Raw genomic sequence first — 17,500 nt, forward strand, 5'->3', positions numbered from 1 at the left:
TCATTTTGGTGTGTCTTCATATTGGCAGGCTGTGAGTAATAATAGTAATGGTAATGATACTAACAGGAGTTAACGTCAATGATAAAAGTGAAATAAAGAATAACAACTTTTAACAGCGTTTCTTAATGCTTCATTATTAAGCATATTCATTATAGTTCTGACGTTTTAGTGAAGGACTCTCTCTCTCTCTCTCTCTCTCTCTCTCTCTCTCTCTCTCTCTCTCTCTCTCTCTCTCTCTCTCTCTCTCTCTCTCTCGTCTAGTTGTCGTGTAGAATTTGTGAAACGTCTTATTGTGTGTGTCTGTTCCATTTTATGGGAATTATTCCCCTCTTCCAGTTCCTCTTCCTTGAGCGAACCGCCTTCTCGTAATTCAGTTGGTCAACAAGAAAGTAGAATTGTAGTGAACTCGAAGAATTATTATTTTTTTTTTTTTTTTTTTTTGCAGTTATCAGCTAATTTCCATCGATCTCTCTCGTTATATTCTCTTACTTTTGACCATGTAAGGTCATATAAGTCCTTTTGGGAAATATTTTCTATGATGTTAGGGAGAGAGAGAGAGAGAGGGAGATATGTATAATATATATATAGAAATAATATATAAATTTCTGACTCACATCAGGATCGAACCCAGGTATTACGACCCTTGTGAGGGCCGAAGTGCAAGACTTAAAGCACCAGTAAAGGAGGGCAGTAATACAGTGTCAATAAATAAAGCAATGGAGACGAAAACTTGTCTTTCAATATTTATTACACAAGCAAAAAAATAAACAGTCAGCCTTGTGACTACAGGACAAAATATGAGTCCTTAAATAAATCAGTAGGATTACCTAATCTCTAAAACTAAATCCCTAAGACAGTGAAAAATAGCACATAAGCAGTATCAAATAAGAAATAACATACCTATAACTAAATAAGGTTAGGAAGGAAGGAGGGAGACATACAGAAAGAAAACACTAAATTCCTACCTAATATTATAAAACTAAACTTTAACATTAATATAATAACAGTAATAATAGTAATAATAATAATAATGATAAGGAATAGCTCCTCACAGTTTATAGGGGAACAAAGGTTACACCCACACTATCACCAGGAACTCTGACACGGTCTCACAACAAGCAACCAGGGACGGCGTCACTCAAACAGCTATCGGAGGGTTCTGGAACATCAACAGGGTATCTACTGGTACACCTGAAATAAATACCAAGAGGACAATACCTGTTCACAGACTCCCTACGTTCCTCCTCGGGCACAATGCCCCCACAACTGCCGCACTGATGAAGAAGACGTCTGGAGGATGCAGAGGCGCCCTTCCTGCGTCCATATGTCGGCCGGGAATAATTCCTTGCGTCGTCCTGAGCCCGAGGAAGTCCACACCACGCAAAACACTACTTCTCAATAGCTCCCCGTGGGTGGCAGACTGAGCCCACAGCGCAAAGGTAATCAAGTGATCCAATAAGTAAAATGTGTGGGAATGTCAGGCCCGTACTGACTGGTCATACCCTCCGGACTTTTGTCTCAAGGACGACCACCGTAAAAACACGAGACAAACTGCCACAACACTCCAGGTCCATGGCGCTCTCACCCCACATCAAAAGAAACAATGCTTAGGAGTAAACTTTTACACACTCCAATGCCAGGAAGAGCCAGGAATGTCTTTAGCAACACAGCCTTTTTAAATAAATCAATAATTAAAAGAAAATCACAAAAAAAAAAAAAAAAGACTAACATAAAATTAATGACAATTACGTTAATACCTGATACCAGGTCTTTCAGTTGGAAGACAAGACTGCCGTGGCTTGGTTGGCAACAGTCTTGTCTTTCAATTGAAAGATTGTTGATCTGATGTTTTATTTCTGTTCCACGCGTGATTTTGTGTTGATTATTTCTATATATATATATATATATATATATATATATATATATATATATATATATATATATATATATATATATATATATATATATATATGTGTGTGTGTGTGTCGTCGTCTGTATCAAACATTTCCACTAACATCATCACACCTGTCACCCATACTAATACAATTTCCTGCTGGCACTCGAGAGTGACGATAAGTTCCAGTTAAAATCTCCTACTTCTCCTCCCCCCTTCATGAGATTCCGAAAGCTCAAGTGATCCCTGTAAATAAGTAAGTGAGGTCGGACCTAATGACGACTTCGGAAAGTTACTGACTGTTCCGATCTCTCTCAGGGAAAGGAATAAAGAAAGTTTTCAGAGGGGGAAAGAATTTCCTTTAAAAAAAAAAAAAAAAAAAAAGAGGTACTTGTTTTTGCTCGTAAGGGAAAAACGAACCACATTGTTGTTGGATTCTTGTGTGACTCTCTCTCTCTCTCTCTCTCTCTCTCTCTCTCTCTCTCTCTCTCTCTCTCTCTCTCTGTTTGCTGTTTGTGATTATGATTGCAGACATAGACAGTAATGTTAGGGACTCGGTAGTAAGATGTTTCGCAGATGACACAAGAATAAGTAGAGAAATTGCTTGTGATGAAGATAGGAACTCGCTACAAAGAGACCTAAACAAAATATATATATGTAAGGTCCTCTCTCTCAGTTGAATTCTTGTATGCCTGCCTCTCTCTCTCTCTCTCTCTCTCTCTCTCTCTCTCTCTCTCTCTCTCTCTCTCTCTCTCTCTCTCTCTGTTGTTGAATTCTTGTAAGCCTGCCTCTCTCTCTCTCTCCCTCTCTCTCTCTGTTGTTGAATTCTTGTATGCCTGCCTCTCTCTCTCTCTCTCTCTCTCTCTCTCTCTCTCTCTCTCTCTCTCTCTCTCTCTCTCTCTCTTACTTGTTTGTAGGTGCTCTTGTAGTAAGGAATTCATGGAAAACCAGCATCAAGAATAAAAGTCCTGAATTTATATTGATGGTTGGATTGTGGAGAGAGAGAGAGAGAGAGAGAGAGAGAGAGAAGAAGAGAGAAGAGAGAGAGAGAGACGGGTGTACGTAGTTGCCGAGGGGAACCCGCCCCTTAGCGCGCTTGACCTATGACCTTTTTCCCTCTGCATGAATTTTGCTTACACATGAATGCTTTTATGCTTGGACGTATTTATACAGATATATATCTCCCCGTGCGTTTGCCTGTTTGTTTTCACAGGTGCTCTCTCGACTGTTTGCTTTCTAATTGGGATTCCGTGCAAAAAACGGAAGAAGAAGAAGAAGAAGAAGAAGAATTCTCTCAGTTCGTATGAGAGGGGCCGTCATGGACGCTTGTTCTTCTTCTTCTCCTCCTCCTTCATTCTCGACTTACTGCGTTCTCTCTCTCTCTCTCTCTCTCTCTCTCTCTCTCTCTCTCTCTCTCTCTCTCTCTCTCTCTCTCTCACACACACACACACACACACACACACACACACACACACACACACTTGTGTTTCTTTTTTACTGCCCGTTCGTTTTTTGGCTTAGATTTGGAAGCCTCATGGCAATTTTTTCTTTTTTAATTCTCTCTCTCTCTCTCTCTCTCTCTCTCTCTCTCTCTCTCTCTCTCTCTCTCTCTCTCTCTCTCTCTCTCTCTCTCTGAGTTCTTTTTTTTTTACATAGACTTCAGTTCGTGATATTTCTGTGGAAACGTAGAAGCACTGAGAGATAACAAAGTTCTTTCTCACAGGTCAGCTTTCTCCTTCCTCTGGTTAATATCTGTCAGAGAACATTCGTTTTACTCTATTTGGAAAGGAAAGATCGTCAAGGTGCCTTTACCTAGCCCAGGCCCGAGGAAGGCCAGAGGAATGGAAATGATTAAAAGAAGTGACGGATCCTGATTTGCTTTTGTTTTTGGTGTCATAGGACATAATTAAAGAATGTTAATGATATTGGCAAAGCCTTGGGTGTCAAATAACATTTTTCAAGGCTGTCTATGTCTGTGATAACAGAGGAAGTACTTGATTTGATTGACTTAATACTTATGTCTATTATTTGATACCAAAGGAAGTACTTGATTTGAATGACTTAATACTTATGTTTATTACTTGATACCAGAGGAAGTACTTGATTTGAATGACTTAATACTTATGTTTATTACTTGATACCAGAGGAAGTACTTGATTTGAATGACTTAATACTTATGTCTGTTACTTGATACCAGAGGGAGTACTTGATTTGAATGACTTAATACTTATGTCTATTACTTGATACCAGAGGAAGTACTTGATTTGAATTACTTAATACTTATGTTTTCTATTACTTGATTTCAGAGGAACGTCAGTGATTTGAATGACTTAATTTCTTATGTCTGTTAAGAGCTTAAAATGGCAAAGAAAGATACTATTATTTGAATGACTTAATAAAGGTATGTCTTTCTTGCGTGATGGGAGAGGAAGTACATGAATCTGAATGACTTAATACTTAGAGATAAGTTTTCTATGCCTATTTACCATTGAAAACCATCAGTGTTATGCACAACCTTATTTTCACTCAGATGTTGATAAAGAGCTCTCTGGCAAAGAAAGATATTATTATATCAAAAGCTTAATAAAGGTAGCCATTCTTGCGTGAGTGGGAAGTGACGAACATGAATCTGAGAGTCACTAGGCCTACAACAAAATTTATTGCCTGATTACCATTGAAAAACCATGTCATGCTCAACCTCTCTCTCTCTCTCTCTCTCTCTCTCTCTCTCTCTCTCTCTCTCTCTCTCTCTCTCTCTCTCTCTCTCTCTGCTGGTTTTGATTCAATATCTTGCTCTTAGAAAGGGAGACAACTGTTTCTGTTCTGTCCCACTCTGGCTCAACGATACTTATTGTTGATGATGTTGAAGATTCTAATCATTATGTCCTCTCTCTCTCTCTCTCTCTCTCTCTCTCTCTCTCTCTCTCTCTCTCTCTCTCTCTCTCTCTCTCTGTTAGTAGTTTTTAACATTTTTTTGGGCCAGAAGAAACAAGAATCCGCTTAATCTAAGACCGGAAACATTTTCTTAGGAATCGTTGCTCTCTCTCTCTCTCTCTCTCTCTCTCTCTCTCTCTCTCTCTCTCTCTCTCTCTCTCTCTCTCTCTCTCTCTCTCTCTCTCTCTCTCTGGCTGTTACAGTATTAATAGTCTTTAAAATGTTAAAATTCTTCTTAGGAACCATTAAGGAAGGAACAAGAATCAGTATTGGCAAAAGGCCATCTTAACTTAACACCAAATACAGCCATATCTTTGGAGTCGTCTCTCTCTCTCTCTCTCTCTCTCTCTCTCTCTCTCTCTCTCTGGAGGGAAAAGGAAAAAATATCTCTTCCCTTCCGTGGGTTCATCATCCAAAAGATATGTTCCTCTTATTTTTTTTTTTTTTTCTTCCGTCGGAACCATCTCTCCCTTGGGCGTAACCTGACTGAATGAGCGTAGCATTGAGCCAGCCAGTGATATTAGTCCTTTTATACTTTATTTTTTTGTTTCTTTGTTTGTATTTTTATCTGTTTATGTGTGTTTATTAATTTATCTTTTTTTTAATGGCTGAGATCTTTTTCTGTGTTTCCTATTGGCTTCTGTAACTTCTTTCAAATGAACACCAAAAATTCTTTGGAAGCTTGAATTTCAAGACAGTGGGCCCCTGTGGGCCTGTTCCATATGAATAGGGGTTCATTTTCTGAATAATAATAATAATAATAATAATAATAATAATAATAATAATAATAATAATTAATAATAATAATAAACAACAACTGTGGTTTGGTTGTAGTTTTAAGTTTGACTAAGGGAAAATATACATTTGTGCAGTTCACAAGTCGTCTGTTTATATTACATGTTACATGTATGTACTCTCTCTCTCTCTCTCTCTCTCTCTCTCTCTCTCTCTCTCTCTCTCTCTCTCTGGAGAAATAAGATCTTAAGTTTGTGCTTGTAACATTATGCAAAGTTCTGAATGAAGAATCTCTCTCTCTCTCTCTCTCTCTCTCTCTCTCTCTCTCTCTCTCTCTCTCTCTCTCTCTCTCTCTCTCTTGAGAAATAAGATCTTCAGTTTTGTGCTTGTAATGTTATGCAAAATTCTGAATGGAGAATCTCTCTCTCTCTCTCTCTCTCTCTCTCTCTCTCTCTCTCTCTCTCTCTCTCTCTCTCTCTCTCTCTCTCTTATTGGAGAATTCAGATCCACGATTCTGTGTTTGTAATGTTATTCAAAATACTGAATGATGAATCATTCGGGCGATTACATCCATAAGCACTAGAAATGGTGGACAATTATTCTTAATATATGTCCACGATAACCATTCCTTTTGGAATCTCAGAATCTCCTTCCCTGGCATATTGTGACGCCAGTTTTAGCAACCTTAATCAGTCACTCAATCCCTCCCTGGCCACACCCGAAATAAGAGGGTCCCAGGGGCTTCCCCCCTTCCTGTGGTAACATTGTCTTTCCTTGTGTGTGTGTGTGTGTGTGTGTGTGTTTATGAGTGTGAAATAGGGGATTAATCGGAACTCCTTGCGTTTTTAGTTCCAGCCGATTCTTCTTCTTCCCTAAAATGTGAAAGCCTTGAGGAGGCATATATATATATATATATATATATATATATATATATATATATATATATATATATATATATATATATATATATATATATGCATGCATGCATGCACATACTGTACGACAAGTGAAATATATTTCTAGCGTGTAAAGAGGTCTCTTATTGCAAATACATCTAATAATCAACTTTGCCCAGAGTTAGTAGTTGTATTCATTACTGATCTGCCAATCTCTTTAGCTGTTGCCTTAGGATGTTAAGATTACTTTTGTGGTATTTTGCACGTAATTGAAACTTTAATCATGATTGCTAAAAAGCTTTTGTTAGCGAATTGTATTAAATTTTTCCTGTTACTGAATTGGCTTCCATACGCCAATTTTGACAAATCTTCGTAACGGCTCCCCAATTTTCAAGAAATAATCCCATGGGTCTCCCGGCTGCAAATTCCTGAGATCTATGCTAGTATTGCACCAGCCCCTTTTTTTTTTTTTTTTTTTTTTTTGCCATGCCCCCAGGTTAAGTTAGGTTAGGGTAGGTTAAGTAGGTTAGAGATTAATAACTTGGGAGTAATTTGGGTGTGGGAAACATAATGAGATTATTTTCAAGAAAATTCTATGGTTAGTTTTTAAGATATGGCGTCCCGCTTTTTTCAGGGAAAGGTTCCGGTACTCGGTTACATCTCGGGAAAATGCTTCCCGGTTGATGACCATTACCGCTGCGACGCCAGTTCCTCTTTGAATATAGCCGTTATAATATCCTCTCTTCTTTTGTTTTTCCAGATCGAGCACTGTTACTACCACGGGACCGTGAAGGACTATTCCATAGCCGTCGCAGCCTTCAGGACGTGCAACGGCTTGGCCGGGATCATCCAGCTGGGTAACGAGACGCTCATCGTCTCGCCCATGGCTGGTGGGGAGAAGCTGGTGAGTCTGGTGAAAGGGAAAAAAAAAATTTTTTAGTGAAAATTGTTTTTATGTTTTTTTAGTGAAAATGTTTTTTGTGAAAATGTTTGAAGTGAAAATGTTTTTTAGTGAAAATGGGTTTTTTAAATGTTTTTAGTGAAAATGGTTTTTAGTGAAAATGTTTTTAATGATGTTTTTAGTGAAAAAATGTTTTCAGTGGAAATTTTTTAGTAAAAAATGTTTTTAGTGATTTCTTTTTTGTGAAAATGTTTTTTAGAGGAAATGTTTTTTAGTGGAAATGTTTTTTATTCATCATGATAAGCTTTATGTCATGAAATTTTGCCTTAGTTATAATTTTCTTAAATTTATTGTGAATGTTTTCATCTGTGTTGTGAAAGGTTTTTTTTTTTTTTTTTTTTGGTGAAAGTTATTTTTTGCAATTGTGTCAGTTTTCCTTCGTTACAAGTTTTTATTTTAATATGTAAGTTTTCAATCTTTGTTTTGAAAGACTTTTTTGTTACTTTTTTACGTCACTTTGTTTTATTCATTGTGAGAAGTTTTTTTAATGTGACATTTTTCCCATGTGACAAGTTTTTTATATTCAATTGGGTAGGTTTTTTTATCTTTGCTGTGAAAGTTTTTTTTTTTTTAGTGTTTTTATGCCATGATAAATTTCCATCTTGACTTTTTTTTTTTTTTTTTTTAAAATGTCTTCATCTTGAATGTGCTTTCGTCGTAATATATTTTTAAAAGATGTCTGTTTTAAAAAGTATTTTGGTTCCGAGAGAGAAAATTCTGATTAAACAAATTGTTAATTAAGATTTTCTTAAAAATTATATTCTTTTTCTGGTTAAGCATTTTTCTTATTTTTATAAAAGAAAAACCGATCCTCTTTTGCTTTTACAGTTAATCATCTTTCATGAAGCGTTCAGTAGAACCATTAATTTTTTTTTCTCAGTTAAGGAGAAACATCCCTTACCTTATTCTCCTTTTTCCCATACATATAAAACCTTATTTTCAATCCTCCCTTCAGTACTAATCAAATTGAGATCGATACCCTTCCATTGACGACCGTATTCCATCTATCATCCTCCTTCGTCCATTTCCCGTGAAGAAGAAACAGATGCCACAGTTCGCATTGGAAACAAACAAAGAATCATTATTGTTTCATCCCTTCTCCCTCTTACAACTTCCAATTCTGTACGGTAGAAAGATTGCCCCTCGCTGTCATTACTACAGTACTTGGACTGTTAGGTGTACTGTAACCCATTATTGTAATAAGGGTAATTGGGTTGATAGATGAATGGAACAGTTGCTGTTCCTTTAAAGGTGACTGTGGTGATCCTTTTTGTCGCTTGGAAGGGTTCCGGGGGACACAGGGCTTTAATCTTGAAGTTTTCGGGTCACTGAATAAAAGCGGCGTGCGACAGAGGAATTTGGGGAATCGTAAAAAACCAGTTTCATTTGCTTTTACCTCTGATAATTTTGTGACAATCGGTATAATTGTTATTTTTGTTTTAATCGATATTTCTATCATACTCTTCACTTTTAATTGTGGTACTGTACCTTATTTTTCGAAAATACCTAAAATCTTATTCTCACATATCCCCTTATAGGGAGGTGGCCCAGCCAGTGCACCTCACGCGGTGCACTGTAAGCATTACATAGGGTTCTTTGCAGCCTCTCTTTTGCCCCAAGCTGCAACCCCTTTCATTCCTTTTACTGTACCTCCGTTCATATTCTCTTCTGTCTTACTTTGCTTAACCCTCTCCTAAAAGTTGTTTCACCATTTTTTTTCAGCGTTGAATGACCTCATAGGTTCCATTGCTTGGCCTTTGTCCTAAATCTTATATTCCAATATTCCACAAATAATTTAAATTTTCAGCATGGTACAAAGCCATTTACACAGTTACCACCTTTTGCAATCCAAATTCCATATTTTGCAATCCAAAATCAATATCTGTAATCCAAATGTCATGTTTTGCAATCCAAATTCCATATTTTTAATGTAAATGCCATATTTTGCAATCCAGTTTCCATATTTTGCATCCCAAATTCCATATTTTTAATCTAGGTGCCATATTTTGCAATCCAAATTCCTTATTTTTAATCTAAATGCCCCATTCTGCAATCCAAATGCCCTATTTTGCGATCTAAATATTTACATACAACAAAAACTCATTCTAACGCCTCTTTTTGTTTTCTAATTGCAGCCAAAACACCCCCACTTCGTCATCGAGTCGAAGAACTCGCACATTCGCCAGAAGTGCGGGTACCAGACCGGGTACGAGTGGGGCATGTGGGAGAGGAACTTCAACCGTCTCGGCCACGGTCGCAAGAAGAAGCAGACCCGTCACAGATATGCCAGGGACATCCGTGGAACCACCAAGTACATCGAGACTGCTCTCTTCCTCGACAAGAAATTCGTGAGTTTCCTCGGTGTTTTAGGGCGTTTCGTCCACAGCACAATAAAACATGTCATAAACGCGTCAGAAACTTGTCGCTTACATATCAGAAACAAGTCTGAGACCTTTGCATACATATCAGAAAGAAGTTGAAAACAAGTCAGAGGCATTTGCATGCATATCAGAAATAAGACAGAGACCTTTGCATATATAACAGAAACATGTTGAAAACAAGTCAGAGACCTTTGCATATATAACAGAAACATGATGAAAACAAGTCAGAGATCTTTGCATATATAACAGAAACATGTTGAAAACAAGTCAGAGATCTTTGCATATATAACAGAAACATGTTGAAAACAAGTCAGAGACCTTTGCATATAACAGAAACATGTTGAAAACAAGTCAGAGACCTTTGCATATATAACAGAAACATGTTGAAAACAAGTCAGAGACCTTTGCATATATAACAGAAACATGTTGAAAACAAGTCAGAGATCTTTGCATATATAACAGAAACATGTTGAAAACAAGTCAGAGACCTTTGCATACATGTCAGAAACAAGTTGAAAACAAGTCAGAGGCCTTCGCATACATATCAGAAATAAGTCAGAGACCTTTGCATACATGTCAGAAAGAAGTTGAAAACAAGTCAGAGACCTTTGCATACATATCAGAGATAAGTCAGAGACCTTTGCGTATATAACAGAAAAATGTTGAAAACAAGTCAGAGACCTTTGCATACATATAAGAAACTGTTTGAAAAAAAAAAGAGACATTTACATACATGTCAGAAACAAGTTAAAAACAAGTCAGAGACCTTCACATACATATCAGAAACATGTTGAAAACAAGTTAGGGACCTTTACATACATATCAGAAACAATTTGACAACAAGTCAGAGACCTTTGCAGACATATCAGAAACATGTTGAAAACAAGTCAGAGACCTTCACATACATATCATAAACATGTTGAAAACAAGTCAGAGACCTTATGCGAGGATCGAATCTTTGGCAGATGCTGTATAATCGACTGAAGCGCTGGCTAGGGCCAACATTAAGTCGTTGACTTTTATGTATTCAACCTGATTGCGATATGTTGCCGACGTATTTACAACATGTTTTACTACTGTAGGGATGCACCCCCAAGCTTGGAAATTTTGGGATATTTAAAATTCATTTTTCTTAGCTTTATGAGTATTTTTAGAAATATTCCGGTGTGATTTCTGAAATCTATTGATTTACGAACACTTGGAATTTAGTTTCCTTTACCCTGATATGGATGTATGAGTCAGTATTTAAAATTGATATCCACTTGTCACATTCAGGAGATCTATTAGAAAACAACGGCCATACAATAAATGCATAGTTTCTCGATGTTGTAAATATGGCTTAATATGATTTTTAGAAACTCTAAAGGGATTTCTAAACATGTTCACTGTTTGGAACAGGTTCTGTAGAGAATGTAGAAGTAAGCGTGGTTTAAGGTATGTTTTGTGTACATTGTTGAAAACTTTCAGTTTCAACTACCCTACCACGTGTCAGAGTCTGCGGAAATGAAGTTTTGCATTGACAGAAGATAATCAGTTATGCACGCAGATGTCAGTTTCAGTGAATAGATCTGTTCTCAGTATTTTCTGCGTATTGTATATTTTTCTCGGGACAGCTCACTATCTAAATCATTTCCTAAAACCGAAAACGATTTCTTGTAAACAAAATGTGGGACATCTTACTCACTCTTTAAGGTTTTGACTGCTTGGTAGACTTGACATGTCACCTAATTGTGGGAACTGAGAAAGAAAATTCGTGAGAAAAACATTTTGCTTCCGAACTGTTCACGGACGTATCGTAGCCAGCAGCAGTAATTGTTTCTGAAAGAGGCTAACTCGAAAATCAGCAATGTCTGTCAAAACAGTATTCGCGTTTTCCCGAACATTTGATCCAGAAGTTTTTCCTGAAAGATTGCAGATGACATCACATGACCGAACCGTGAAATCAGAGTCACGCAAGTGCTGTAGATGTTTACAAGTGTTTAGAGTCCCAGCTCTGACACAGACCAGTTCTTCCAGAGAAATTCTCTCCAGGAACAGCACTTCCACGAATGACGTTTCGGTACGTCATGCGAGTAGGGTGGGCCTGCCTATGATGAAAGGAATTAGCGCATTAGGTAAATCCTCATAGTTGACGCAGATACTCGAAATTCCCAAGGTTGAATCGCCTATGAGACGTAAAGAGGGAGGAAATGAAACGAAAAGAAATACTGTTAGTTGCACCTCTGAACTGGTATGTGATTTTCCCGATAATTGGTGGAAGATTTCTCTTGACTTGTATCAGCCAAAATCCAAGATGTATTTTGTAGGATTTTTTATAATTTCTTCCTTTTTTTGCAGTGTCGAATATGCATTTTTTCCATTATTGAGTGATCTGCATCGACGGTGATTTTATAATTAACTTCCTGTCTTAGCTTAAGTATCAGTTGTGTCTGTCTCGAGACAGACACATTGATACTTTACTGAAACAAGAAATCAGTGATAAAATCACCGTCGCTGCAGATCACTCAAAAATGTGAAAAAATGCAAATTCGACACTGCAAAAAAATGGACAATCTGTTTCGTCTTCAGTCAGTTTTGTTTACGTGTTTAGGCTTTTTGTTTACATGTTTAGGCTTATTCCACAAAAAAAGGCACGATTTGTTTCGTCTTCAGCCAGTTTTGTTTACATGTTTAGGCTAATTCCACAGGCAGTTTTCATTATGTGAAAGCAAATTATGCAACTTATGCACCTCACTCCCTATTTGTGGTTCCTTGTGGTAAATTTTCTGCCATTTTTGAAGTAAACAGGGGCTCTGGCCTCTGGCACACAGAACAACAGCATTTGGGGCAAAATCATCGCTAAATGAAGAGAAATGGCTCGAGGAGGACCTTTGCCCTGAGAGATCCAATAAAGTGAATCTCTGTCTTCATCCCACTGACGTAGGGCATCATCATTTACAGCATCCCCCCGGGGGGAGGGGGGGAGGTGGACGGGGATTGGTGTTCACGTATGGGGAAACTGGAGTGATGACTCTTGGGCAGGGTACTCTGATTTCTGAAGGGACCACTCAGGGACAAATATATATAAATGTCTTTCATTTGAACTTTTTATTTACTTCTGGGAGTCTTCTGCTCTCGTAGGATTTTGAGTTTTCTGTGAAGGAAAACTATTGTTCCGGCGTTGTCTGTCCGTCCGCACTTTTTTCTGTCCGCCCTCAGATCTTAAAAACTACTAGGGATAGAGGGCTACAACTTGGTATGTTGATCATCCACCCTTCAATCATCAAACGTACTAAATTGCAGCCCTCTGGCCTTAGTAGTTTTTATTTTATTTAAGGTTAAAGTTAATCGTAATCGTGCTTCTGGTATCGATATAGGATAGGCCACCACCGGGCTGCGGTTAAAGTTTTATGGGGCGCGGCTCATGCAGCAATATACGGAGACCACCGAAAGATAGATCTATTTTCGGTGGCCTTGATTATACGCTGTACAGAAAACTCGATTGCTCAGAAGAAACTTCTGCGCATTTTTTACTTGCTTATTGACGTGACCACATCCCTGCTTTATTTGTCTGTTTATTTCTATTTTCTATTTTCCATATTCTGAAATAACTGTATCATTTGTTTAAATTTCCCGATTTCTCTCTGTCTGTCTTTAACAGGTTTCGGTAGTATAGCTTACCGTCTGTCTAATCCCCCTTAGGGGGTTAATGCCGTCAGTGCACCTCACGTGCTGCACCGTAGGCATTACTAAAGATTCTTTGCAGCATCCCTTCTGCCCCTAGCTGCAACCTCTTTCATTCCTTTTACTGTACCTCCGTTCATATTCTTTCTTCCATCTGACCTTCCACCCTCTCCTGACAGTTGATTCATAGTGCAACTGCTTTGAGGTTTTCCTCCCGTTACACCTTTCAAACCTTTGACTGTCAGTTTCCGTTTCAGCGCTGAATGACCTCGTAGGTCCCAGTGCTTGGCCTTTGGCCTAAATTCTATATTTAATTCGGGTAGTTTTAATTCCCGGAATAATTTCTGTCACTTATGTGACCACATTTATTTGTGGATATAATCTATAAAAAGTGGTTTAGAAATACATGCAGATACCCCGTGTTGTCAGTTACCTAGCAATGGTGTTAATTCTAGCCCTGAATTCGTGTGAATTTCCCTGATAATTGATCACCTCACACGGTGCACTGTAGGCAATACTTGCAGCGTCCACTTGGCCCTAGCTGCAACCCCTTTCGTTCATTTTCTCTTTCTTCCATCTTACTTTCCAGCCTCTCCTAAAAGTTGATTCAACATTATTTTCAGCGCTGAATGACCTCATAGGTTCAGCCCTTGGCCTATGGCCTAAATTGTATCTTCCAATTCCGATTCCTGGTAATTGGTGGAAGGTTCCACTTGACGTATAAATACTAAACTCCAAGATGTATTAGTAGTATTTTATATCATTTGTTTAATCTTAAATCGGTTTTGTTTAAAAGTTTAGGAAATCGTTCCACCGTCCACAGTCAGTTTTCGTTATGTAAGGTGTAAATTATGCACTTTCCTCCATATTTGTGGTTCCTTGTGTGGTGTGTGTGTGTGTGTGAGAGAGAGAGAGAGAGAGAGAGAGAGAGAGAGAGAGAGAGAGAGAGACTTCCTCCACTTGAGGAATCTGTTTACGCGAGGATCTGTTCATTTGAGGATCTGTTGATTCCCTTATTTCTATATATAGAACACTCGTCCTCGGTCTATTTTTCTACCTTTTATTAGACGGTTTACTGAAGTATAAATGTTCCTCTTGTAATTTTCAAACTAGATGAAGGTGGAAAGTCCTTGGTTGATCGATAACGAATGTATAATATTCCTACACAAACACAAAAGATAAAAAATTTAAAACTTCATTTTTGTTGACAGACGTAGTTTTGCGTATCGGATTTCTCTCTCTCTCTCTCTCTCTCTCTCTCTCTCTCTCTCTCTCTCTCTCTCTCTCTCTCTCTCTCTCTCTCTTTCAGCTGCTCGAGAGTTTGCCTGTTTAATCGACTTATTCTGATCCCTCACGCCCGCCATACATAGGCCTATGAGACTAAGATTGACTTCAAAAACCAATCAGACCTTAGAATATTTATGTAAATTAAGCGATTAAAAATGTCTTAGGTGTTTATTTTAGTAATAAATGGAACTGAAATGACGTGTACTATAACATCAACAGCTGTGTAAGCAAGGCCCACCACCGGAAATAAGACGTATGAATCAATATGAGTATGGTTAACAGGTAAGAGAACGATCACTTCAGCCGGTCTGACGATAAATCTTTGGAACGACAGAATTGGGTTATTTGAGTGAATAAGTGAATGTTGAGTGTAAGCGTTTGGTATATTGAGGGTTACTGAAATATGGAAACAGAGAGAGAGAGAGAGAGAGAGAGAGAGAGAGAGAAAGAGAGAGAGAGAGAGAGACTTTCAAATAGCAGTAACGTTCCCATCCTTCTCTTCGTTACCATAGCAACCGACCGTGATGCTCTGCAAGTGTTCTTGTTGCCAGTTATTGTAATTCCGATTGATTTTAGTTTTTTATTTTCTTTCACTAAAACTACGGAATCTAATTCCCCACCGAAATCATTTGTATATGGAATTTACAACGGAATTCCCGACGGTCCTTGTAGTCTTCGTGGGCGGAGCTGAAATGATGGAGGGGGAATTATTATGGAATATATTGAGGTGAAACATCACCTTAGCTGTTGGCATGGCAGGATTATAACTGCTGTTCAGCGATGTCAACTGCACACCTATTCATGCTAGACGTGGTTACACACTCTCTCTCTCTCTCTCTCTCTCTCTCTCTCTCTCTCTCTCTCTCTCTCTCTCTCTCTCTCTCCTCGGTCATTTCACCAGAATCGTATGATAATAGTGTATGTCTCTCTCTCTCTATCTGTCTATCTCTGGCCATTTCACCTGAATTGCAATATATTAGTCCTCTCTCTCTCTCTCTCTCTCTCTCTCTCTCTCTCTCTCTCTCTCTCTCTCTCTCTCTCTCTCTCTCTCTCTCTCGGTCATTTCACCAGAATCGTATGATATTAGTGTATGTCTCTCTCTCTCACCAGTCTGTTCACCTGAATTGTAATATATAAGTCCAGGAATAATATGAAAATCAAAATTGTAATAATCAGGCCTAATAATGCAACGTTGCCACAAATACCATGTCATCTCCATTATTATTACTCCTGCATGACCTATTTCTTTACCTAATCTTTACTATCACAATTCCCTCTCATTTACTTTTATTTATCTGATTTCTGCTGCCACGTCCTTTCGCTTCGTACTCGAATAATAAGCGTCCCTCCGGAAGGGGCGGGAGGAAGAAATATTAGGTAAACGCTGAGGGAGGCGTTGTAGAAGACTCACCTGATCACAGAGTCACTGAAGAAGAATCGTCATCAGCCACGGAGGAGGAGGGGTAGGAGCTTGGAGGAAGAGGAGGGGGAGGGTGGGTTCTTGCAAGCAATCTTTTATGCCTCTTTTGCAGAAGAAAGAGAGAGAGATGAAGTGAGAGAGAGAGAGAGAGAGAGATTGTTGGGGGAAAAGGTTAAGGGTTGATGTAATGTATTTTGCACTGGGATATGATTGGGTTTACCAAAATTTCCTCCACCTTTTTTCCTCCCCCACAACCGTCATTCCTCTCCCTATTCCCCTTCCCCCCCTTCCACCTTTTCTCCCCTCCTCCCCAACACACACACACACACACACACACAACCTTTTCATTCCGTACTTTACGATATTCTTTATATCTTTATATCCCTCCTCCGTCATCCTCACCTTTCCTTTCACCCTTATCCTCCCCCTCCACCTACCACCCATCCCTCTCCCCACCACCCCACCCCCACCCCCACCAACCTCAACTCTCCCGGTCTTCTCGCTCCATTCCGAGCTTTTTCCCTCATCGATCCCATTTTTTTGTCTTTATTCTCATTTATTCTCTCTCTCTCTCTCTCTCTCTCTCTCTCTCTCTCTCTCTCTCTCTCTCTCTCTCTCCTCGTGTGTTATTTATTCCTTGAACCGTGATACAACCCGTTGTTGTTCATCCTCGCAGTCGAGGTTTAGAAAATAGGAAAAAATGTTTTTGGAGGCGTCGTCTTCTCTGTTTGGTTTGTAGAGTCCTGAGGTCCACACTGGGGCATCCTAATCCCTCCCTTCTTAACTTGCCACACCATGGGCCATGCCCAGGTGCTGCCATAAGCCAGTTAAATGAAACCAGTCAACCCTGTGTAGGCTAAATGACAGGGCATCAATACAGACAGTCACTCGACAGCCGTCAGTGCTTCTTTGCAGCGTCCCTTCGGCCCCTAGCTGCAACCCCTTTCATTCCTTTTACTGTACCTCCATTCATATTATCCTTCCATCTGACTTTCCACCCTCTCCTGACAGTTATTTCATAGTGCCACTGCGATGTTTTCCTCCTACCTACTCACAATTTCCTTTCCAGCGCTGAATGACCTCTAGACCCCATCGCTTGGCCTTCAGCCTAAACTCTATATTCAATTCAGTTCGCCAGTCACGAGAGGAGACGAAATCGTCGTATTGACTTTTTGATTTATGTTTGTATCCAACGTCGTTAGAAGGATGATGACTTGTTATCGATAGGGTAATGAATTTTGCGTCTCATTTCTTTCATATTGTTAAATGAATTTTTGGAGGTTGGGGAGACAAAACTGATTGATGAAGGATTGTGAAAAAAAAAAAAAG

The 17,500-nt window shown here is 38.8% G+C and overlaps 1 protein-coding gene across 28 annotated transcripts in view; it reads left to right on the forward strand.

Annotated features, from left to right (window-relative positions):
* The window catches only part of LOC136835601 (disintegrin and metalloproteinase domain-containing protein 23-like), a 546,464-nt gene that overhangs the window by 397,068 nt on the left and 131,896 nt on the right, over positions 1-17,500 (forward strand). For all 28 annotated transcript variants that reach the window (XM_067099311.1, XM_067099327.1, XM_067099331.1 and 25 more), the window contains exons 7-8: positions 7,220-7,363; positions 9,556-9,768. In XM_067099311.1, the coding sequence (XP_066955412.1) occupies positions 7,220-7,363; positions 9,556-9,768 (357 nt within the window). The remainder of the gene's footprint in view (positions 1-7,219; positions 7,364-9,555; positions 9,769-17,500) is intronic.

Source organism: Macrobrachium rosenbergii, chromosome 55, assembly GCF_040412425.1.
Source record: "Macrobrachium rosenbergii isolate ZJJX-2024 chromosome 55, ASM4041242v1, whole genome shotgun sequence".
Classification (NCBI taxonomy): Eukaryota; Metazoa; Arthropoda; class Malacostraca; order Decapoda; family Palaemonidae; genus Macrobrachium; species Macrobrachium rosenbergii.